Here is a 27,008-nt window from a genome sequence, read left to right on the forward strand (position 1 = left end):
CGACGATCATTTAAGGTTTTTTTGGTCATATTTTTTGTAATCCAGAATGAAAAGTATGAAAAAAATGTCCAATAAGTTATAAATAACATAATATCCAGCTAGATAATAACAATGGCACGTATTTCAGCATTTATTGGGTAGCACACAAATCCAGGGTGCTCGCATAAGGCAGCTTAACTGCCTAAAAACTCTAATTTGGCATTAAAATTAGAAAGATCATATCATAGGGGACATGTGTACTAAGTTTGAAGTCGATTGGACTTAAACTTCATCAAAAACTACCTTGACCAAAAACTTTAACCTGAAGCGGGACAGACGGACGGACGAACGAACAGACGGACGGACGAACAGACAGACGGACGGACGCACAGACCAGAAAACATAATGCCCCTCTACTATCGTAGGTGGGGCATAAAAATAAGGCGTATAGGTACAGTTTTCAATTTGTTAGCGGGCATGGCGTAAAACAGCGAATCAAAGAATTCAACTTTATTTATAACTAATAAAGGACAATGCTGTTGATTAAAAATATTCCATTCCAGGAACTTTTGCTTTCTAAATAATTAATATTACCAATAATTGATAAGTTCCAGTTCGACGGGTTCAAACAGAAAGACTTTGATAGCAGAGAGAACTTTGTATCTTATAATCGGCATGACTTTATCAGATGACCATTATAATACTAAAATAAGGCTTGCGCATAGTTATATACTTTAATTCAGTCACGGACCCGCGATATCACGGGTGTGTTCTAGTATATATAATATTTCATCAAATATGTCTGTTAAAAGTTCCATAACTCTGGAATTAAAAACCAGAAAATTTTCAGATCAAAAGCCAATGTACAATCACTTATATGAACAACAGATTGAAGTTTGTAGTAATTTGATCCAAGCATACAAGAGAGAGCTCATGATATTTATGCTAAAAAATATACTATCTTCTACATATAGCAAGGCATCAAGAAGATTGTTTGTTACACAAGAGATTTAGTACTTACTGGTTCAATATCTCCCGTTAACAATTTCAGGAATGTACTTTTACCAACACCATTAGGTCCAACTATGGCAACTTAAAAAATAAATCTCTAGTTTAGTAACTGATTCACAAACATAACATGGATAAACTACATAACAAAAGTTTTATTCAAATATGTTATAGTGCTACCCAAGGATATATGTATAGTCCTGTGGAAAGCCAAATACTTCATGCAATGTAAGCTCTGTAATTTATATGCTTACATGCTATAAAACTATTCATTGAAAAACTACCTTATAATAATCAACAGATTATTTGTATTTGACTAAGATTTCATATATTTCATGCCTTGAATGACTTACATAAGCATTAATTCTATTCAACTTTAAAACTTAAAACTTGTAAATATCAATTGTCACAATCATAATAAATCTTTTGAATGCTGATAATAGAACAGAAAATAATAATGTAAGAATGTTAATTAATATAACTAGAGACTCTAAAGAGCCTGTGTCGCTCACCTTGGTCTATGTGAATATTAAACAATGGACACAGATGGATTCATGACAAAATTGTGTTTTGGTGATGGTGATGTGTTTGTAGATCTTACTTTACTAAACATTCTTGCTGCTTACAATTACCTCTATCTATAACAGTACTTTCTGTGGAAAATGTTATTGAAAATCTTCAAATTTTAAGAAAATTGTTAAAAATTGACTATGAAGGTCAATAACTCCTTAGGGGGTCAATTGACTATTTTGGTCATACTGACTAATTTTAGTTCTTACTTTGCTGTACATTATTGCTGTTTACAGTTTATCTCTATCTATAATAATATTCAAGATAATAAAAAAACCAGCAAAATTTCCTCAAAATTACCAATTCAGGGGCAGCAACCTAACAACTGATTATCCGATTCATCTGAAAATTCCAGGGCAGATAGATCGTGACCTGATCAACAATTTTACTTCCTGTCAGATTTGCTCTTAATGCTTTGGTTTTTGAGTTATAAGCCAAAAACTGCATTTTACCCCCATAAGTTTGGTTAAATTTGGCCCAGTAGTTTCAGAGGAGAAGATTTTTCTAAAAGATTACTAAGATTTACGAAAAATGGTTAAAAATTGACTATAAAGGGCAATAACTCCTAAAGTGGTCAACTGACCATTTTGGTCATGTTGACTTATTTGTAGATCTTACTTTGCTGAACATTATTGCTGTTTACAGTTTATCTCTATCTATAATAATATTCAAGATAATAACCAAAAACAGCAAAATTTCCTGAAAATTACCATTTCAGGGGCAGCAAACCAACAACGAAATGTCTGATTTATCTGAAAATTCCAGGGCAGATAGATCTTGACCTGATGAACAATATTACCCCGTCAGATTTGCTCTAAATGCTGAGTTGTAAGCCAAAAACTGCATTTTACCCCTATGTTCTATTTTTAGCCATGGCGGCCATCTTGGTTGGTTGGCCAAGTCACCGGACACATTTTTTAAACTAGATACCCTAATGATGATTGTGGCCAAGTTTGGTTAAATTTGGCCCAGTAGTTTCAGAGGAGAAGATTTTTGTAAAAGTTAACGCAGGACGACGGACGACGACGACGGACGCTGGACGCCAAGTGATGAGAAAAGCTCACTTGGCCTTTCGGCCAGGTGAGCTAAAAAGTTGAGTGCAAACAGTATTAAATGGCTCTCACCTCTTGACTTCATATCAATACCAAAATTTAGCTTTTTAAATAGGAAATCACACTTGTCATAACTAAAATCTACATCTGAAACAGAAAAAAAATCATTTTAATATGAAAGACAAAGATGAAGGTATGGTAAAGCACTAGAATTCAAAGTCATCATCCTTTAGCCTGTCAGGTTTTTAAATTGTTAAATTTGTTTTTTGGCATTATAAGACTAGGACTTAAACTAATACTTCTTGCAAAATTTTAGAAACTGCTAAAGTAGTCTCATTTCAAGATCTTGTCATAAGTGTTTAACATTGAGTCAGAGCTTAGCCAAGAAAGATATATCTTGCTACATATCATCTATGGACTAATACACTAATTTCAACATGTATACATGTATGACATACGTGTGACATGTCACCTGACTCTTCCCTCACACAACCACATTATGTACGTGCCTGTCCCAAGTCAGGAACCTGTAATTCAGTGGTTGTTTTTTGTTGCTGTATATTATATTTGTTTATCTGTTCAATGTGTTAATCTGTACATAAATCAGGTTGTCAGTTTTCTTGTTTGAATTGTTTCAAAATTGTCTATTTTGGACGTTTTATAGGTGAACTATGCTGTATGGGTTTTGTTCATTGTTAAAGACTATATGGTGACCTACTGTTGTCAACTTCTGGAAATGGAGAGTTGTCTAATTGGTTACCATACTGCATCATCTTATTTGTATATGTATATTTCTTAACTGATGTTCTTTAAACATGTTAACTAAGAGGCAATGGATTAACTTTTTTTAATCAAACAATGTCACACAAACTTTTCATTTACTACAACAGGGAACTATATTCTGTATGTTAAAACAACTTACCAATAAGTCCTAAAACAGGTGGACTGAGGGGTGCTGGATTAGGGAAGTCAAATTTGACAGTATATTCTTTAGGTCGAGGCAATAGTTCTTGTGGTCCTTTATCTTCCTCTGCAGTCTGTAATTTGGATTTGTTTTTTTGTTGTTTCCTTGTCAAAGCCTCTTTTTGCTTGGCTTCCTAAATAAAAGAAACATAACTTTGTTAGAAAACTTATGAATCAAAGAATAATAAATGGAGAAGGGGTCCATGGGACATATACGATGCACCCACTTCCATTTGAGATTTAAAAGGACATAACTCAAGAACAGAAAAAAAAGTGTTGTTATCCAGAATTGTACTTGATCAGAGTTTTGTGGTAACAGTTATTGTGTATAAGTTTCAAAACATTTGGTTGAGGAATATTTAAGTTAGAGAACTGGTGTGGATGTACAAAAGACAACGAAAAATAGCATAAAAAAACTTAAAAATCATTTTTCATTAAAATCCAAATCACAACAAAAAATAGATGTTTCTAATATGTTTTGAGTTTATTAAACCAAATAAATAGGGAATGTGTCCATGGGATATAGACGATGCTCCCACTTGCATACTTTATAAAGATAGAATCAGACATAACTGAAGAATGGTAAAATGATGTTACCCTAATTTGTACTTGATCTGAGATTTGTGGTAATACGTATTGTGTGTTAGTTTTTTAAACATTTGTTTGAGGCTAACTTAAGTTAACAAATGGAAATGAAAATTCAGTATTATAAAGGGGCGTAACTCTAAGAACAGTTAAAGTGACACCATCAAAATTCAAATTTGAGATGTGTTTTGTGACACTAAGCCTTTTGTATAAGTTTCATAACTTTTGGTATAGACAAACTAAAGTTAAAGAATGGAAACCAACTTTAGGCAGTGATGAACATACAGATGTACAGACAAACAGACAAGGGTAAAACTAAACGGCCCTCTGCTAAGGCGTCTTCATAAAAATGGTTTTAGCATCCAATTTTGACCTTGTACATCAATTTGGAATAAACTGTATCTAAAATAAAAATTCTATTAAAAAATAAATCTATTCCTTATACAATTCTATTCAATACTTGCAGCTTGTTTTGTTGATTTTCCAGATGATTTCATTTCTCTCAACATTTTTTCCTGCTTTTCATATGCCTTCAGTTGTTCTTTTCTTTTCTGTACCAACATTTTCTTGAATGTTGCTAAAAAAAATTGAAATATTTTTTTTTCTCAAATTGAAGTACATGTAATTAAAATATAGCTTAATTTTAAAATCAAGAACAAGTCCATTCACACCACCATGATGAACAAAAAATTATCTAACTATACTACATGAATGAAATAAGTTCTACAACTGTGGAAATTCAAATTTGGATGCTTGGGTAAGGTAAATTAATATAATGTTTGGATGAAAACCATGAATGTTTAAACCCTTAATCTTTGATAGAAAAATGAATAGACAGTTAAACATTTTAAACCGTACATACTGGTCTAATAAAGCAAGAATTTATAAAGAAATGATGCCTATAGCTATTAGGTACATCTTTACAGATGACCAACATGTCCCATAATATGTAGAACCTAACATTATTGCCTCTGTAATATAGAATGTGTACCAAATGACTTTGAAATACTATAAGAACTTTCTTTATGTGAAACCTTTCATAATTGCCTCTGTAGAAGAGAAGTTTTACTATTTTTGCCTCCCTATATGTAGAAGCAATCATAATTGCCTCTGTAGTAGAGATGTTTTACTATTTTTTGCCTCCCTATATGTAGAACCAATCATAATTGTCACTGTAGAAGAGATGTTTTACTATTGTTGCCTCCCTATATGTAGAACCAATCATAATTGCCACTGTAGAAGAGATGTTTTACTATTTTTGCCTCCCTATATGTAGAACCAATCATAATTGCCACTGTAGAAGAGATGTTTTACTATTTTTGCCTCCCTATATGTAGAACCAATCATAATTGCCACTGTAGAAGAGATGTTTTACTATTTTTGCCTCCCTATATGTAGAACCAATCATAATTGCCACTGTAGATGAGATGTTTTACTATTTTTGCCTCCCTATATGTAGAACCAATCATAATTGCCACTGTAGAAGAGATGTTTTACTATTTTTGCCTCCCTATATGTAGAACCAATCATAATTGCCACTGTAGAAGAGATGTTTTACTATTTTTGCCTCCCTATATGTAGAACCAATCATAATTGCCACTGTAGAAGAGATGTTTTACTATTGTTGCCTCCCTATATGTAGAACCAATCATAATTGCCACTGTAGAAGAGATGTTTTACTATTTTTGCCTCCCTATATGTAGAACCAATCATAATTGCCCATGTAGAAGAGATGTTTTACTATTGTTGCCTCCCTATATGTAGAACCAATCATAATTGCCACTGTAGAAGAGATGTTTTACTATTGTTGCCTCCCTATATGTAGAACCAATCATAATTGCCACTGTAGAAGAGATGTTTTACTATTGTTGCCTCCCTATATGTAGAACCAATCATAATTGCCACTGTAGAAGAGATGTTTTACTATTGTTGCCTCCCTATATGTAGAACCAATCATAATTGCCACTGTAGAAGAGATGTTTTACTATTTTTGCCTCCCTATATGTAGAACCAATCATAATTGCCACTGTAGATGAGATGTTTTACTATTTTTGCCTCCCTATATGTAGAACCAATCATAATTGCCACTGTAGAAGAGATGTTTTACTATTTTTGCCTCCCTATATGTAGAACCAATCATAATTGCCACTGTAGAAGAGATGTTTTACTATTTTTGCCTCCCTATATGTAGAACCAATCATAATTGCCACTGTAGAAGAGATGTTTTACTATTTTTGCCTCTCTATATGTAGAACCAATCATAATTGCCACTGTAGAAGAGATGTTTTACTATTGTTGCCTCCCTATATGTATAACCAATCATAATTGTCACTGTAGAAGAGATGTTTTACTATTGTTGCCTCCCTATATGTAGAACCAATCATAATTGCCACTGTAGAAGAGATGTTTTACTATTTTTGCCTCCCTATATGTAGAACCAATCATAATTGCCACTGTAGAAGAGATGTTTTACTATTTTTGCCTCCCTATATGTAGAACCAATCATAATTGCGACTGTAGAAGAGATGTTTTACTATTTTTGCCTCCCTATATGTAGAACCAATCATAACTGCCCCTGTAGAAGAGATGTTTTACTATTTTTGCCTCCCTATATGTAGAACCAATCATAATTGCCCATGTAGAAGAGATCTTTACTATTTTTGCCTCCCTATATGTAGAACCAATCATAATTGTCACTGTAGAAGAGATGTTTTACTATTTTTGCCTCCCTATACGTAGAACCAATCATAACTGTCTCTGTAGAAGAGATGTTTTACTATTTTTGCCTCCCTATACGTAGAACCAATCATAACTGCCTCTGTAGAAGAGATGTTTTACTATTTTTGCCTCCCTATATGTAGAACCAATCATAATTGCCTCTGTAGAAGAGATGTTTTACTATTTTTGCCTCCCTATATGTAGAACCAATCATAATTGCCACTGTAGAAGAGATGTTTTACTATTTTTGCCTCCCTATATGTAGAACCAATCATAATTGCCACTGTAGAAGAGATGTTTTACTATTTTTGCCTCCCTATATGTAGAAACAATCATAATTGCCACTGTAGAAGAGATGTTTACTATTTTTGCCTCCCTATATGTAGAACCAATCATAACTGCCACTGTAGAAGAGATGTTTTACTATTTTTGCCTCCCTATATGTAGAACCAATCATAATTGTCACTGTAGAAGAGATGTTTTACTATTTTTGCCTCCCTATATGTAGAACCAATCATAACTGCCTCTGTAGAAGAGATGTTTTACTATTTTTGCCTCCCTATATGTAGAACCAATCATAACTGCCTCTGTAGAAGAGATGTTTTACTATTTTTGCCTCCCTATATGTAGAACCTATCATAGTTGCCACTGTAGAAGAGATGTTTTACTATTTTTGCCTCCCTATATGTAGAACCAATCATAATTGCCACTGTAGAAGAGATGTTTTACTATTTTTGCCTCCCTATATGTAGAACCAATCATAATTGTCACTGTAGAAGAGATGTTTTACTATTTTTGCCTCCCTATATGTAGAACCAATCATAATTGCCACTGTAGATGAGATGTTTTACTATTTTTGCCTCCCTATATGTAGAACCAATCATAATTGCCACTGTAGAAGAGATGTTTCACTATTGTTGCCTCCCTATATGTAGAACCAATCATAATTGCCACTGTAGAAGAGATGTTTTACTATTGTTGCCTCCCTATATGTAGAACCAATCATAATTGCCACTGTAGAAGAGATGTTTTACTATTTTTGCCTCCCTATATGTAGAACCAATCATAATTGCCACTGTAGAAGAGATGTTTTACTATTTTTGCCTCCCTATATGTAGAACCAATCATAATTGCGACTGTAGAAGAGATGTTTTACTATTTTTGCCTCCCTATATGTAGAACCAATCATAATTGCCTCTGTAGAAGAGATGTTTTACTATTTTTGCCTCCCTATATGTAGAACCAATCATAACTGCCCCTGTAGAAGAGATGTTTTACTATTTTTGCCTCCCTATATGTAGAACCAATCATAATTGCCCATGTAGAAGAGATCTTTACTATTTTTGCCTCCCTATATGTAGAAACAATCATAATTGCCACTGTAGAAGAGATGTTTTACTATTTTTGCCTCCCTATATGTAGAACCAATCATAATTGTCACTGTAGAAGAGATGTTTTACTATTTTTGCCTCCCTATACGTAGAACCAATCATAACTGCCTCTGTAGAAGAGATGTTTTACTATTTTTGCCTCCCTATACGTAGAACCAATCATAATTGCCTCTGTAGAAGAGATGTTTTACTATTTTTGCCTCCCTATACGTAGAACCAATCATAATTGCCACTGTAGAAGAGATGTTTTACTATTTTTGCCTCCCTATATGTAGAACCAATCATAATTGCCACTGTAGAAGAGATGTTTTACTATTTTTGCCTCCCTATATGTAGAAACAATCATAATTGCCACTGTAGAAGAGATGTTTTACTATTTTTGCCTCCCTAGTTGTAGAACCAATCATAATTGTCACTGTAGAAGAGATGTTTTACTATTTTTGCCTCCCTATATGTAGAACCAATCATAACTGCCTCTGTAGAAGAGATGTTTTACTATTTTTGCCTCCCTATATGTAGAACCAATCATAACTGCCTCTGTAGAAGAGATGTTGTACTATTTTTGCCTCCCTATATGTAGAACCTATCATAACTGCCTCTGTAGAAGAGATGTTTTACTATTTTTGCCTCCCTATATGTAGAACCAATCATAACTGCCTCTGTAGAAGAGATGTTGTACTATTTTTGCCTCCCTATATGTAGAACCTATCATAATTGCCTCTGTAGAAGAGATGTTTTACTATTTTTGCCTCCCTATATGTAGAAACAATCATAATTGCCACTGTAGAAGAGATGTTTTACTATTTTTGCCTCCCTATATGTAGAACCAATCATAACTGCCACTGTAGAAGAGATGTTTTACTATTTTTGCCTCCCTATATGTAGAACCAATCATAACTGTCACTGTAGAAGAGATGTTTTACTATTTTTGCCTCCCTATATGTAGAACCAATCATAACTGCCTCTGTAGAAGAGATGTTTTACTATTTTTGCCTCCCTATATGTAGAACCAATCCTAACTGCCTCTGTAGAAGAGATGTTTTACTATTTTTGCCTCCCTATATGTAGAACCTATCATAGTTGCCACTGTAGAAGAGATGTTTTACTATTTTTGCCTCCCTATATGTAGAACCAATCATAATTGTCACTGTAGAAGAGATGTTTTACTATTGTTGCCTCCCTATATGTAGAACCAATCATAATTGCCACTGTAGAAGAGATGTTTTACTATTTTTGCCTCCCTATATGTAGAACCAATCATAATTGCCACTGTAGAAGAGATGTTTTACTATTGTTGCCTCCCTATATGTAGAACCAATCATAATTGCCACTGTAGAAGAGATGTTTTACTATTTTTGCCTCCCTATATGTAGAACCAATCATAATTGCCACTGTAGAAGAGATGTTTTACTATTTTTGCCTCCCTATATGTAGAACCAATCATAATTGCCACTGTAGATGAGATGTTTTACTATTTTTGCCTCCCTATATGTAGAACCAATCATAATTGCCACTGTAGAAGAGATGTTTTACTATTTTTGCCTCCCTATATGTAGAACCAATCATAATTGCCACTGTAGAAGAGATGTTTTACTATTTTTGCCTCCCTATATGTAGAACCAATCATAATTGTCACTGTAGAAGAGATGTTTTACTATTTTTGCCTCCCTATACGTAGAACCAATCATAATTGCCACTGTAGAAGAGATGTTTTACTATTTTTGCCTCCCTATATGTAGAACCAATCATAATTGCCACTGTAGAAGAGATGTTTTACTATTTTTGCCTCCCTATATGTAGAAACAATCATAATTGCCACTGTAGAAGAGATGTTTTACTATTTTTGCCTCCCTAGTTGTAGAACCAATCATAATTGTCACTGTAGAAGAGATGTTTTACTATTTTTGCCTCCCTATATGTAGAACCAATCATAACTGCCTCTGTAGAAGAGATGTTTTACTATTTTTGCCTCCCTATATGTAGAACCAATCATAACTGCCTCTGTAGAAGAGATGTTGTACTATTTTTGCCTCCCTATATGTAGAACCTATCATAACTGCCTCTGTAGAAGAGATGTTTTACTATTTTTGCCTCCCTATATGTAGAACCAATCATAACTGCCTCTGTAGAAGAGATGTTTTACTATTTTTGCCTCCCTATATGTAGAACCAATCATAACTGCCTCTGTAGAAGAGATGTTGTACTATTTTTGCCTCCCTATATGTAGAACCTATCATAATTGCCTCTGTAGAAGAGATGTTTTACTATTTTTGCCTCCCTATATGTAGAACCAATCATAACTGCCTCTGTAGAAGAGATGTTGTACTATTTTTGCCTCCCTATATGTAGAACCTATCATAACTGCCTCTGTAGAAGAGATGTTTTACTATTTTTGCCTCCCTATATGTAGAAACAATCATAATTGCCACTGTAGAAGAGATGTTTTACTATTTTTGCCTCCCTATATGTAGAACCAATCATAACTGCCACTGTAGAAGAGATGTTTTACTATTTTTGCCTCCCTATATGTAGAACCAATCATAATTGTCACTGTAGAAGAGATGTTTTACTATTTTTGCCTCCCTATATGTAGAACCAATCATAACTGCCTCTGTAGAAGAGATGTTTTACTATTTTTGCCTCCCTATATGTAGAACCAATCCTAACTGCCTCTGTAGAAGAGATGTTTTACTATTTTTGCCTCCCTATATGTAGAACCTATCATAGTTGCCACTGTAGAAGAGATGTTTTACTATTTTTGCCTCCCTATATGTAGAACCAATCATAATTGTCACTGTAGAAGAGATGTTTTACTATTGTTGCCTCCCTATATGTAGAACCAATCATAATTGCCACTGTAGAAGAGATGTTTTACTATTTTTGCCTCCCTATATGTAGAACCAATCATAATTGCCACTGTAGAAGAGATGTTGTACTATTTTTGCCTCCCTATATGTAGAACCTATCATAATTGCCACTGTAGAAGAGATGTTTTACTATTTTTGCCTCCCTATATGTAGAACCAATCATAACTGTCTCTGTAGAAGAGATGTTTTACTATTTTTGCCTCCCTATACGTAGAACCAATCATAACTGCCTCTGTAGAAGAGATGTTTTACTATTTTTGCCTCCCTATATGTAGAACCAATCATAATTGCCTCTGTAGAAGAGATGTTTTACTATTTTTGCCTCCCTATATGTAGAACCAATCATAATTGCCACTGTAGAAGAGATGTTTTACTATTTTTGCCTCTCTATATGTAGAACCAATCATAATTGCCACTGTAGAAGAGATGTTTTACTATTGTTGCCTCCCTATATGTAGAACCAATCATAATTGTCACTGTAGAAGAGATGTTTTACTATTGTTGCCTCCCTATATGTAGAACCAATCATAATTGCCTCTGTAGAAGAGATGTTTTACTATTTTTGCCTCCCTATATGTAGAACCAATCATAACTGCCCCTGTAGAAGAGATGTTTTACTATTTTTGCCTCCCTATATGTAGAACCAATCATAATTGCCCATGTAGAAGAGATCTTTACTATTTTTGCCTCCCTATATGTAGAAACAATCATAATTGCCACTGTAGAAGAGATGTTTTACTATTTTTGCCTCCCTATATGTAGAACCAATCATAATTGTCACTGTAGAAGAGATGTTTTACTATTTTTGCCTCCCTATATGTAGAACCAATCATAACTGCCTCTGTAGAAGAGATGTTTTACTATTTTTGCCTCCCTATATGTAGAACCAATCATAATTGCCTCTGTAGAAGAGATGTTTTACTATTTTTGCCTCCCTATATGTAGAACCAATCATAATTGCCACTGTAGAAGAGATGTTTTACTATTTTTGCCTCTCTATATGTAGAACCAATCATAATTGCCACTGTAGAAGAGATGTTTTACTATTGTTGCCTCCCTATATGTAGAACCAATCATAATTGTCACTGTAGAAGAGATGTTTTACTATTGTTGCCTCCCTATATGTAGAACCAATCATAATTGCCTCTGTAGAAGAGATGTTTTACTATTTTTGCCTCCCTATATGTAGAACCAATCATAACTGCCCCTGTAGAAGAGATGTTTTACTATTTTTGCCTCCCTATATGTAGAACCAATCATAATTGCCCATGTAGAAGAGATCTTTACTATTTTTGCCTCCCTATATGTAGAAACAATCATAATTGCCACTGTAGAAGAGATGTTTTACTATTTTTGCCTCCCTATATGTAGAACCAATCATAATTGTCACTGTAGAAGAGATGTTTTACTATTTTTGCCTCCCTATACGTAGAACCAATCATAACTGTCTCTGTAGAAGAGATGTTTTACTATTTTTGCCTCCCTATACGTAGAACCAATCATAACTGCCTCTGTAGAAGAGATGTTTTACTATTTTTGCCTCCCTATATGTAGAACCAATCATAATTGTCACTGTAGAAGAGATGTTTTACTATTTTTGCCTCCCTATATGTAGAACCAATCATAACTGCCTCTGTAGAAGAGATGTTTTACTATTTTTGCCTCCCTATATGTAGAACCAATCATAACTGCCTCTGTAGAAGAGATGTTTTACTATTTTTGCCTCCCTATATGTAGAACCTATCATAGTTGCCACTGTAGAAGAGATGTTTTACTATTTTTGCCTCCCTATATATAGAACCAATCATAACTGCCTCTGTAGAAGAGATGTTGTACTATTTTTGCCTCCCTATATGTAGAACCTATCATAATTGCCTCTGTAGAAGAGATGTTTTACTATTTTTGCCTCCCTATATGTAGAACCAATCATAACTGCCTCTGTAGAAGAGATGTTGTACTATTTTTGCCTCCCTATATGTAGAACCTATCATAATTGCCTCTGTAGAAGAGATGTTTTACTATTTTTGCCTCCCTATATGTAGAACCAATCATAATTGCCACTGTAGAAGAGATGTTTTACTATTTTTGCCTCCCTATATGTAGAACCAATCATAACTGCCACTGTAGAAGAGATGTTTTACTATTTTTGCCTCCCTATATGTAGAACCAATCATAATTGTCACTGTAGAAGAGATGTTTTACTATTTTTGCCTCCCTATATGTAGAACCAATCATAACTGCCTCTGTAGAAGAGATGTTTTACTATTTTTGCCTCCCTATATGTAGAACCAATCATAACTGCCTCTGTAGAAGAGATGTTTTACTATTTTTGCCTCCCTATATGTAGAACCTATCATAGTTGCCACTGTAGAAGAGATGTTTTACTATTTTTGCCTCCCTATATATAGAACCAATCATAACTGCCTCTGTAGAAGAGATGTTGTACTATTTTTGCCTCCCTATATGTAGAACCTATCATAATTGCCACTGTAGAAGAGATGTTTTACTATTTTTGCCTCCCTATATGTAGAACCAATCATAACTGCCTCTGTAGAAGAGATGTTTTACTATTTTTGCCTCCCTATATGTAGAACCAATCATAATTGCCACTGTAGAAGAGATGTTTTACTATTTTTGCCTCCCTATATGTAGAAACAATCATAATTGCCACTGTAGAAGAGATGTTTTACTATTTTTGCCTCCCTATATGTAGAACCAATCATAATTGTCACTGTAGAAGAGATGTTTTACTATTTTTGCCTCCCTATATGTAGAACCAATCATAACTGCCTCTGTAGAAGAGATGTTTTACTATTTTTGCCTCCCTATATGTAGAACCAATCATAACTGCCTCTGTAGAAGAGATGTTTTACTATTTTTGCCTCCCTATATGTAGAACCTATCATAGTTGCCACTGTAGAAGAGATGTTTTACTATTTTTGCCTCCCTATATATAGAACCAATCATAACTGCCTCTGTAGAAGAGATGTTGTACTATTTTTGCCTCCCTATATGTAGAACCTATCATAATTGCCTCTGTAGAAGAGATGTTTTACTATTTTTGCCTCCCTATATGTAGAACCAATCATAACTGCCTCTGTAGAAGAGATGTTGTACTATTTGTGCCTCCCTATATGTAGAACCTATCATAATTGCCTCTGTAGAAGAGATGTTTTACTATTTTTGCCTCCCTATATGTAGAACCAATCATAATTGCCACTGTAGAAGAGATGTTTTACTATTTTTGCCTCCCTATATGTAGAACCAATCATAACTGCCACTGTAGAAGAGATGTTTTACTATTTTTGCCTCCCTATATGTAGAACCAATCATAATTGTCACTGTAGAAGAGATGTTTTACTATTTTTGCCTCCCTATATGTAGAACCAATCATAACTGCCTCTGTAGAAGAGATGTTTTACTATTTTTGCCTCCCTATATGTAGAACCAATCATAACTGCCTCTGTAGAAGAGATGTTTTACTATTTTTGCCTCCCTATATGTAGAACCTATCATAGTTGCCACTGTAGAAGAGATGTTTTACTATTTTTGCCTCCCTATATATAGAACCAATCATAACTGCCTCTGTAGAAGAGATGTTGTACTATTTTTGCCTCCCTATATGTAGAACCTATCATAATTGCCACTGTAGAAGAGATGTTTTACTATTTTTGCCTCCCTATATGTAGAACCAATCATAACTGCCTCTGTAGAAGAGATGTTTTACTATTTTTGCCTCCCTATATGTAGAACCTATCGTATTGCCACTGTAGAAGAGATGTTTTACTATTTTTGCCTCCCTATATGTAGAACCAATCATAACTGCCTCTGTAGAAGAGATGTTTTACAATTTTTGCCTCCCTATATGTAGAACCAATCATAACTGCCTCTGTAGAATAGATGTTTTACTATTTTTGCCTCCCTATATGTAGAAACAATCATAACTGCCTGTGTAGTACAATATGTAGTTTAATAATTTTAGAACTATTTTCTCTTCATCATGTTCATGTAGAACAAACCTTAGTTACATTATGTACATTAATACTATTTGTTACTAAATATAGAACCTACCATATAATTGCCCACCTAAATATAGAACCTACCATATAATTGCCCACCTAAATATAGAACCTACCATATAATTGCCCACCTAAATATAGAACCTACCATATAATTGCCCACCTAAATATAGAACCTACCATACAATTGCCTACCTATATATAGGACCTACCATAATTGCCTCTGTAGTAGAATAGTTTTTGTTGATCTAAATGTATAATATCTGAACAGACATTATCCAAGAAACTCTGGTCATGGGATACTATCAGTAATGTTTTCTTCCAACCCTGTAAATAACTGTAAAAACAAGATTTGATTAGTACAGTCAATTCATTATTATTCGTTGGATACCTATTTTTCGTTAGTTTCATATGTACAAGTGAACCAAGAAAAATCATAAAAAATCTTAGAATGCCTTTGGTGGTCATATGTTGTATCTGAATGACGCCATAAGAAAGATCCTCTGTACAGAACCTTTAAGACATGGTTCTTGATGAGTTCAGTTTAATTTCATTTCATTGATTGGGTGTTCAACACCATTTCAGGACTATTTGACTATTCCGTGGAAGTCAGTCATTAGTATTACTGGTGGAGGAAGATGGATTGCCCCGAGAGAAACATCGACCATGCGTAAAAAAAATGAAAGTCAGCAACATGATTAGTTCCTGAATAAGAGGGGCAAGATCTGCAAACCGTTCCAGAGCACTAGAGATGATCCCGTGTTTTTCTTGGGGTTCATGTTGCCGAAAATTTAGTTGTCTTTGTAATGTTTTGCTGACTTTTGTTTTATTGTTGTCTTTGGCCTATCAAGCAAGATGAGCTACTGAACTATATTCATACTGTTATAGGCGTATAATAATATTTAAACATTTAGATTATGCCAAGTCAGGAATATGACAGTTGTTATCCATTCATTCGATGTGTTTAAGCTTTTGATTTTGTCATTTGATTAGGGACTTTTCTGTTAAAATTTTCCTCAGAGTTCAGTATTTTTCTGATTTTACTTTTGGAAACCCACATGTACATGTATCTTAACAGAGCCTCATTAACATTTAAATATGATTGAATATAATTGATTGAAATTTCATTCATCTACAGAAGAGAGTTTATAAAACTCTAGAAGTTTTAAACTACTTACTTGTCTAACCAAATAACAGCATTCAAATCTAAGTGATTTGTGGGTTCATCCAACATTAATAATGTAGGTTCCAGAAACAATGCCCTAAAGTAAAAAATAAAATGTGGTTCATAAAACAAATCTTAATCAGATTAGGCGAGTCAACATATCATAAAAATAATATTCTATCTGCAAAAAAGTATCTAAAAATGCATAAAAATTGTCAGTGTTAAGGCTTATACAAGTAAATGAGAATTTTTGATTTTCTGCTTCTGTCAAAGTTAATACTTTTTGCCTTTTGTTACCTTTTTTTGACTTTTTTAAACATATACTCCTAATAGACTCAATAATCACATTAAATAATGGAACATTCGAAGTCCTTACCTAGCCAATGAGACTCTCATTCTCCATCCACCTGACAAACTTTTTGTGGGACGTTCCATCATAGGAATGGTAAAACCAAGACCTGCCAAGATTCTCCTGGCTTTAGGTTCAGCAGCATCGGCACCAATAGCTCTTAATTCATCATGTACCTAAAATAAATTAAAATGTCTTAATCTTTACTTGCACCAATAGCTCTTAATTCATCATGAACCTAAAACAAGAATGTGTCCATAGTACACGGATGCCCCACTCACACAATCATTTTCTATGTTCAGTGGACTGTGAAATTGGGGTCAAAACTTTAATTTGGAATTAAAATTAGAAAGATCATATCATAGGGAACATGTGTACTAAGTTTCAAGTTGATGTAACTTTAACTTCATCAAAAACTACCTTGACCAAAAACTTTAACCTGAACTTCGCACTATCATTTTCTATGTTCAGTGGACCATAAAATTGGGGTCAAAACTATATTTTGGCATTAAAATTAGAAAGATCATATCATGGGGAACATGTGTACTAAGTTTCAAGTTGATTGAACTTCAACTTCTTCAAAAACTACCTTGACCAAAAACTTTAACCTGAAGCGAACGGACGGACGCACAGACGGACGGACGCACAGACGGACGAACGGGCGCACAGACGAACGGAGGCACAGACCAGAAACTATAATGCCCCTCTATTATCGTAGGTGGGGCATAAAAAATAAAAATGTCTTAATCTTTACTTGTAGAATGCAATGTACACAATATTCATGCTTGATACAGGTTAGAATTTGGATTGTAATGAAATATTTGACACATAATAGGTTTCTGCCACAGAATTACTGTAGTCAAAGAACTTAATCAAAGAGCTGATAGCTCTGAAGTGGAAGAAGGTGAATAAAAGGTAACTTGAATTACCATAAAAGCAGCCCCACTAACCCAGGCTGCTTTGTTCCATTATCGTTATAATGTATTTTTTTTCTTCAAACAAGAAAAGGTCATAAGTACATGGATTTCCCATCCGTACAATCATTTTCTATGTTCAGTTGACTATGAAAATTAGGTAAAATCTTTAATTTGGCAGTAAAATTAAGAAGATCATATCATAAGGAACACATGTGTACTAAGTTTCAAGTTGATTGGATTTCAACTTCATCAAAAACTACCTCGACCCTAAACTTTATAACCAGAAGCAGGACGGACGGACAGACTAGAAAACATATTGCCCACAAATGGAGCTTGAAAAAGTAAGGCTCGTTACATACCCGCCAACTTTTGAAAGTTCCTAATTCCCATATGGGGTTTTCCTGCACAAATTTGTTTTTAAAGGTTACAATTTTTAGCGATGTATTTTGCATGATCTTGATTGTCTAGAAAAAGTGTCATATTTGTATGATTAACTTACATGCCTTTTTCTTAAGTCTGTTTGCATGATTCTAGTTTTAATTCGGTAGAAAAAATATACATGAAGCTTGCAGACCAGGGTTTATTTTCCAGAGTAAGAATATTAGATGCTTGTTGAAATTTCCAATTTTAAATTATGCACAAATATGGACCTTTAACAGGTTGGGAACAACACTCCAAATGAGATTAACCTAACTGGAAGATCAGTATAACCCACTGTAAAAAATGAGCACCAAAAAAGTCATTTATATTCATATTATTTGATGAAACTTTACCCCAAGAACTATGCATCTATAAAGTACTGAATAGTCAAAACATGTCAAAAGAATTTTCTGTTGTTTCTAAACTTATATCTTTTTTAATAATTTGACCCCTCATTTAGAAAAGTTGTTCCAAATATGAATTTTCCCACTTTTGAGTTTAATAAAAATCTTCAAAATGTACTTTATTTTTTTTCAACAGTAAAATGACCCCTTGTTTTAGGGACAGTCCCTCATTTAAGGGACACTACTCATAATTGGGGTGGGGGTGGGGTGGGGGGTCCCAACCTAAATACAAAAATAAAATATGTTACAACCAGTATTATGTCAATAAATTGTCAATAAATTAGTGAAAAAATACTATTTACTATCTTTATCATGTTTTTGGTAGTACAGTAGACTCCGGCCAATGGGATACCCAGATTGTCAGCTAAAAATATCTGATTACCCGATATATTCAATAAGACGATGAATGTATATTCATTAAATATTCTACAATAATGAGTAGATCTATTGCTTTTATATGTGAAAGGGCTGGAGGATTGATGGAGTGATTTTTATCAAGAACATCACCACGATGTTTGTGAAATAAAATTATCAGCTGATTATGTAGCTAATGAATAAATTTGTTTCCACTTGCAGTTTTTAAATCCTATATTTATTAAAATCAATTAAATGTCCTGAAGTATTTATGTAAATTATTATCTTCCATCCATAGTTTGTCTTTACTTGTTTAGTAAACAAATTATTTACATTTTCACACAGGTAAACTAATTTGGCTATAAATAGATTAAAGCATGTCTGTGTAGAATCTCTTATCAAAAATCGTAATTGTTATAATTTTATTTCTTTAAATAATCAAATTTAAATTTATGAAAATATTCATGATTGATAAAATAGTATTGCTTGAAGTTTACGCTTTCAGAGACTATTTATGTTTAGGTCATGGTTCTTCACATAGTTGTAAACAAACCAATATGGCCGACACACGTGATTACCTTTGCACATGTGAAAAAAATATTTCTGACAAAAGTCAGATTTCTCTTGTCAAAAGGAATTTATATTTATATTGCAATACATTCTTCAGAAGGAGGTACATTGAGTTTCAATTATATTTCTTTTTCTATGAGCTTAGATTTTAATCACATTCTCCAAACAGCAACGTATTGCTCTTGTCAACTGAGTCTTGAATAATTTTATAAATAGATTCAAACCATTTGGAGTAGAAGGGCATCTAATTCACATGACAAAGGAAAACAATGAATTAAGACAACAATTTAATAAGAAATATATCCTTTTTATTTACAAAAAAACAAAATCTTCTTGTCTGCAGGATTGCAAATTCGTAACTTCAAGGGCGAACTTGTAAACAGGGCGAGTTGTCCCGATACCAAATTCACGCATGCGTAATACAAATATCTACAGTTAAAACATCCTGTGACAAGTAAACAAATAACGTTCATGTGGATGAGATGAAATCTGATAATTTACATAAATAAAAGGGTCATATTTACGATAGTGATTGTTTTTCAATCCTAATTTACAAATTAAATGATTCAGATGCCTAATCATGTGTAAAAATCGGTGTCAGGAATCTTAAGTTGTTATGAAATTGTAATACACGAAACGAATGCGGCATACGGAGGCTCAATGCCAAAGGTCAGCCCCTTAAGTCTTCAGAAGACTTGACGTCTTCTTCCACTAAAAAATGGTTATATGATTTGAATTTATATTCGACTTTTTGCTTTTGTGCAATACACTATGCTGTTGCAAATTGACCCCTCCCCCCTAAATAAAATTGACCCCATTTTTTGCTTTTGTGCAATACACTATCCTGTTGAATATTAACCACCCAAAAAATATATTGGTAGAAATTTTCTTTTTAATTTCTGAAATCTGAAATGAGAAAAAAATAGTACACCCATTCCTTATTCCAAAAAAAAAATCATTCCCACAAGATAAATTCATTTACTCAATTCAATAGAGTAGGTCCGGTAAGGACCGATTTTGGCCTCAAATTTCAGGTTCATCTGAAGAAAGATTTTTACCACTTTTTAAACACTTAACTGTCTATTTTAGTTGATTCTATTAGTTTAAGTGAAAGATTTTAACTGATTTTGTCATTAAAAACGATCCAATTCAAGCTGAAATATGAAAAATCTACCAAATATGCCGACAAATGTCACTTTTCAGATGGTTTTTGTCGAAAATGAAAGTGGCCGCATCCGTGTTCATCCTCAACCTTTATATATGTTATGTATTATCATCAAATACAACTTACATTTTAATATTAAGGATGAACACGAATGCGGCCACTTTCGTTTTACATGAAAACCGTCTAAAATTTACCTAAAATGCTAGAATTGTGAAGATTTCAGTGATTTAGCATGACTGAATGGTGCTAGTACCCGATATATGTGCATTGTATTGTCAAAAACAGCCCATATTTATGTAGAAGAAGCATTTTACTGTCCAATAAATAACTAAAAGTTTACATTTTAACAATTTTGTAAAACTGCTATATCTTGGGGCCAAAAAGGGGTCTTACCGGACCTACTCCTTTCTAATAAAGTTTGCAACCATGATAACCCTGTAAAATACATCATACAAGTCTTAAAATATAAAATGACATACACAGTCATGGCTAAAACTAATATTAAGACAATACAAAATTTACAAGCAGTGTAAGGGAGGTAATCAATAAAAAATTATATTTATGTAAAAGCTTCTAATTACACAGTTAGTTTTAACATTTATATTTCATGAATGCTTTAAAGGCATTAATATAACTGTTTCTCTAATTCTTCGTCAATTTATCCCTTTCTGCACCCATTGTATAAAAAAAATTTAATCAACGTGTGGTTTGTTTGATCTCAGTACTTCATTGGTTAAAATTCTATTATGATGTCAAATTTTCTTGCTTTCCTCTGAATTTCCTATTGTGACGGCATGAAAAAAGGCAACCATGCCTGATGACATCACATAGAAAGAACACATCTTTTTGCAGATCATTCGAAAAGAAGGAATAAGTTTGCCTGCAGAATGTTAGAAAATCATTGAGAAACAGATTCCCCCACCAAATCTTCGTGTAATACGATATTTATCCACTCTCGACAGTTAAATTTTAAATATTTAAAACGCTGGGGCAAGCCTCGCGTTTTAAATTTATAAATTTAACTGTCTTGAGTGAATAAATATCGTATTACACTCGATTCAGTGGTAGAATCTATATTTATTACAAATACGTAACTGATTTAAAGAGTTATTTCCCCCTAGTATACTCCCCACATCATGACCGATAACTTTCACAAATACTAAACCATAACCATGATAACCATAGGTAGCAATACACAGTTAGAAATTTAGTTTCACATTTTGGCTTTGGTGGGTTATTTTAATATGAAAGTGTTTGTACAATAAAATTGATTTTCAGATAGTGGAAGAATAATGTAGCCTTCCAAGTTGGTTTATATTAACATTTATATTGTTTATAGCATGCTTTAAAGGCCATTTTCTGTTTAACAGTCCCATCTGTACCACCTATTGTAGTGTTTTTTCAACAAAGGTTTTACCCTCAATCCTTCCAATTCAATTTTATGAAAAAACGAGCAGAAATGCATATGATTTTTTTTGGACCTCTTGATAGATAAATGAAGAATGTCTATGGTTTCAGGAAAGGTATTACCCTAATGGATTGAAACTCTCATTTGGACCAAATTTTTGAGACTTTTGTGGCTTCCCCCCTCCTTTTGCAATATTTTGTATCAAGTAAACAGAGATTGTTGCCATGGTTACACCAAAAAAAGATTATATTTCACCATTTTAACTATCGGAAATCAAATCTATGGAAGACGCTCTTTCCATAAATATACACATGCGAAACACAAACATAAAGTCTTAATTGTTAGAAAGGAATGGACTCTGGTGGTTAAAAATTATAAGTGTCAATTTAAAGTTGTTTTCCTAACTGTGAATTGCTACCATGGTTGTATGAGAAAGTAGATTTGAACATTTAAGTCATTCTGTAGAAGCTGACATTCACAGAAATCTACAAACCTCTTGCAGTCTGTCCACAACTTTGGTGTTTCCTTTCTCTGCCTCTGCTGTGACGGTTTTTAATTCCTCCAATAATGCTGTCCTCTTTTTATCTGCATTTAAAACAGCAGTTATAGCCTTTGTGTCGTCTGCCTGGACCTCTGTAATACACCAACAAAAAATGGAATAGTGACTCAAAATTCGTGAAGCAAACCTCTCAATAGTAATTTTTCAAGAAAATAAAAGATTTATTAAATTTCAAATGGTAGATTATTTTATTAGAAAAGGACCAATCTATATTTTTCAGGAACACATAATAATCCAATATAATATATAATACCTTTCTTATTGAATCTTTTACCTTGTTCAAAGTAAAGTAAATCAATGTTTTACCTTGTTCACAGTAAAGCAAATCAATGTTTTACCTTGTTCTCTGTACAACAAATCACTATTTCATTTTGTTTACAGTACACCAAATCAGTTTAACCTTGTTCACAGTACAGCAAATCATTTTTTACCTTGTTCATAGTAAAGCAAATCAATGTTTTACCTTGTTCACAGTACAGCAAATCAATGTTTTACCTTGTTCACAGTACAGCAAATCATTTTTTACCTTGTTCATAGTAAAGCAAATCAATGTTTTACCTTGTTCATAGTACAGCAAATCAATGTTTTACCTTGTTCACAGTACAGCAAATCAGTTTTACCTTGTTCACAGTACAGCAAATCAATGTTTACCTTTTTCACTGTCACAGTACAGTAAATCAATGTTTACCTAATTCACAGTACAGTAAATTAATGTTTTACCTAATTTACATTACAGCAAATCACTATTTTATCTTGTTCACAGTACAGCAAATCAATTTTTACCTTGTTCATAGTAAAGCAAATCAATGTTTTACCTTGTTCACAGTAAAGCAAATCAATGTTTTACCTTGTTCACAGTACAGCAAATCAATGTTTTACCTAATTCACATTACAGCAAATCACTATTTTATCTTGTTCACAGTACAGCAAATCAATGTTTTACCTTGTTCACAGTAAAGTAAATCAATGTTTTACCTTGTTCACAGGAAAGCAAATCAATGATTTACCTTGTTCACAGTAAAGCAAATCAATGTTTTACCTTGTTCACAGTAAAGTAAATCAATGTTTTACCTTGTTAACAGTACAGCAAATCAATGTTTTACCTTGTTCACAGTAAAGCAAATCAATGTTTTACCTTGTTCACAGTACAGCAAATCAATGTTTAACCTTGTTCACAGGACAGCAAATCAATGTTTTAACCTATTTATAGTACAGTTAATCAATGTTTTACCTTGTTCACAGTACAGTAAATCAATGTTTTACCTTATTCACAGTACACCAAATCAATGTTTTACCTTGTTCACAGTACAACAGATCAATGCTTTACCTTGTTCATAGTACAGTAAATCAACGTTTTACCTTGTTTACAGTACAACAGATCAATGTTTTACCTTGTTCAAAGTAAAGCAAATCAATGTTTAACCTTGTTCACAGTACAGCAAATCAATGTTTTAACTTGTTCACAGTACATCAAATCAATGTTTTATCTTGTTCACAGTACAACAGATCAATGCTTTACCTTGTTCACAGTACAGTAAATCAATGTTTTACCTTATTCACAATACAGCAAATCAATGTTTTACCTTGTTCACAGTACATCAAATCAATGTTTTATCTTGTCCACAGTACAACAGATCAATGTTTTACCTTGTTCACAGTACAGTAAATCAATGTTTTACCTTGTTCACAGTACAGTAAATCAATGTTTTACCTTGTTCATAGTACAGTAAATCAATGTTTTACCTTGTTTACAGTACAACAGATCAATGTTTTACCTTGTTCACAGTACAGTAAATCAATGTTTTACCTTGTTCACAGTACAACAGATCAATGTTTTACCTTGTTCACAGTACCGTAAATCAATGTTTTACCTTGTTCACAGTACAGTAAATCAATGTTTTATCTTGTTCATAGTACAGTAAATCAATGTTTTACCTTGTTTACAGTACAACAGATCAAAATTTTACCTTGTTCACAATACAGTAAATCAATGTTTTACCTTGTTCACAGTACAACAGATCAATGTTTTACCTTGTTTACAGTACAACAGATCAAAATTTTACCTTGTTCACAATACAGTAAATCAATGTTTTACCTTGTTCACAGTACAACAGATCAATGTTTTACCTTGTTCACAGTACCCTAAATCAATGTTTTACCTTGTTCACAGTACAGTCAATCAATGTTTTACCTTGTTCACAGTACAGCAAATCAATGTTTTACCTTGCTTACAGTACAACAGATCAATGTTTTACCTTGTTCACAGTACAGTAAATCAATGTTTTACCTTGTTCACAGTACAACAGATCAATGTTTTACCTTGTTCACAGTACCCTAAATCAATGTTTTACCTTGTTCACAGTATAGTAAATCAATGTTTTACCTTGTTCATAGTACAGTAAATCAATGTTTTACCTTGTTTACAGTACAACAGATCAAAATTTTACCTTGTTCACAATACAGTAAATCAATGTTTTACCTTGTTCACAGTACAACAGATCAATGTTTTACCTTGTTCACAGTACCCTAAATCAATGTTTTACCTTGTTCACAGTACAGTAAATCAATGTTTTACCTTGTTCACAGTACAGCAAATCAATGTTTTACCTTGTTCACAGTACAACAGATCAATGTTTTACCTTGTTCACAGTACAGTAAATCAATGTTTTACCTTGTTCAAAGTACAACAGATCAATGTTTTACCTTGTTCACAGTACAGCAAATCAATGTTTTACCTTGTTTACAGTACAGCAAATCAATGTTTTACCTTGTTAACAGTACACCAAATCAATGTTTTACCTAATTCACATTACAGCAAATCAATGTTTTATCTTGTCCACAGTACAACAGATCAATGCTTTACCTTGTTCACAGTACAGTAAATCAATGTTTTACCTATTCACAGTACAGCAAATCAATGTTTTACCTTGTTCACAATACAGTAAATCAATGTTTTACCTTGTTCACAGTACTACAGATCAATGTTTTACCTTGTTCACAGTACCCTAAATCAATGTTTTACCTTGTTCACAGTACAGTAAATCAATGTTTTACCTTGTTCATAGTACAGCAAATCAATGTTTTACCTTGTTTACAGTACAACAGATCAATGTTTTACCTTGTTCACAGTACAGTAAATCAATGTTTTACCTTGTTCACAGTACAACAGATCAATGTTTTACCTTGTTCACAGTACCCTAAATCAATGTTTTACCTTGTTCACAGTACAGTAAATCAATGTTTTACCTTGTTCATAGTACAGTAAATCAATGTTTTACCTTGTTTACAGTACAACAGATCAAAATTTTACCTTGTTCACAATACAGTAAATCAATGTTTTACCTTGTTCACAGTACAACAGATCAATGTTTTACCTTGTTCACAGTACAGTAAATCAATGTTTTACCTTGTTCAAAGTACAACAGATCAATGTTTTACCTTGTTCACAGTACAGCAAATCAATGTTTTACCTTGTTTACAGTACACCAAATCAATGTTTTACCTAATTCACATTACAGCAAATCAATGTTTTATCTTGTCCACAGTACAACAGATCAATGCTTTACCTTGTGCACAATACAGTAAATCAATGTTTTACCTATTCACAGTACAGCAAATCAATGTTTTACCTTGTTCACAGTACAGCAAATCAATGTTTTATCTTGTCCACAGTACAACAGATCAATGTTTTACCTTGTTCACAGTACAGTAAATCAATGTTTTATCTTGTTCACAGTACAACAGATCAATGTTTTACCTTGTTCACAGTACAGTAAATCAATGTTTTACCTTGTTCAAAGTACAACAGATCAATGTTTTACCTTGTTCACAGTACAGCAAATCAATGTTTTATCTTGTCCACAGTACAACAGATCAATGTTTTACCTTGTTCACAGTACAGTAAATCAATGTTTTACCTTGTTCACAGTACAACAGATCAATGTTTTACCTTGTTCACAGTACAGAAAATCAATGTTTTACCTTGTTCATTGTCCACAGTACAACAGATCAATGTTTTACCTTGTTCACAGTACAGTAAATCAATGTTTTACCTTGTTCACAGTACAACAGATCAATGTTTTACCTTGTTCACAGTACAGTAAATCAATGTTTTACCTTGTTCAAAGTACAACAGATCAATGTTTTACCTTGTTCACAGTACAGCAAATCAATGTTTTATCTTGTCCACAGTACAACAGATCAATGTTTTACCTTGTTCACAGTACAGTAAATCAATGTTTTACCTTGTTCACAGTACAACAGATCAATGTTTTACCTTGTTCACAGTACAGAAAATCAATGTTTTACCTTGTTCACCGTACAGTAAATTAATGTTTTACCTTGTTCACAGTACAGTAAATCAATGTTTTACCTTGTTCGCAGTAAAGCAAATCAGTTTTACCTTGTTCATAGTAGTACAGCAAATCAATGTTTTACCTTGTTCACAGTACAACAGATCAATGTTTTACCTTGTTCACAGTACAGAAAATCAATGTTTTACCTTGTTCACCGTACAGTAAATTAATGTTTTACCTTGTTCACAGT

General features: G+C 33.2%; 1 protein-coding gene across 1 annotated transcript in view; it reads right to left on the reverse strand.

Moving 5' to 3' along the window:
* LOC139511421 (ATP-binding cassette sub-family F member 1-like) overlaps positions 1-27,008 on the reverse strand; it is a 50,494-nt gene that overhangs the window by 11,284 nt on the left and 12,202 nt on the right. Inside the window, exons 8-15 of the mRNA XM_071298136.1 lie at positions 22,398-22,537; positions 16,694-16,842; positions 16,331-16,414; positions 15,365-15,489; positions 4,622-4,734; positions 3,532-3,706; positions 2,682-2,756; positions 1,001-1,071 (exon numbers count right to left, since the gene is read on the reverse strand). Of these exons, the coding sequence (XP_071154237.1) occupies positions 1,001-1,071; positions 2,682-2,756; positions 3,532-3,706; positions 4,622-4,734; positions 15,365-15,489; positions 16,331-16,414; positions 16,694-16,842; positions 22,398-22,537 (932 nt within the window). The remainder of the gene's footprint in view (positions 1-1,000; positions 1,072-2,681; positions 2,757-3,531; positions 3,707-4,621; positions 4,735-15,364; positions 15,490-16,330; positions 16,415-16,693; positions 16,843-22,397; positions 22,538-27,008) is intronic.

Source organism: Mytilus edulis, chromosome 2 (assembly GCF_963676685.1).
Source record: "Mytilus edulis chromosome 2, xbMytEdul2.2, whole genome shotgun sequence".
Lineage (NCBI taxonomy): Eukaryota > Metazoa > Mollusca > Bivalvia > Mytilida > Mytilidae > Mytilus > Mytilus edulis.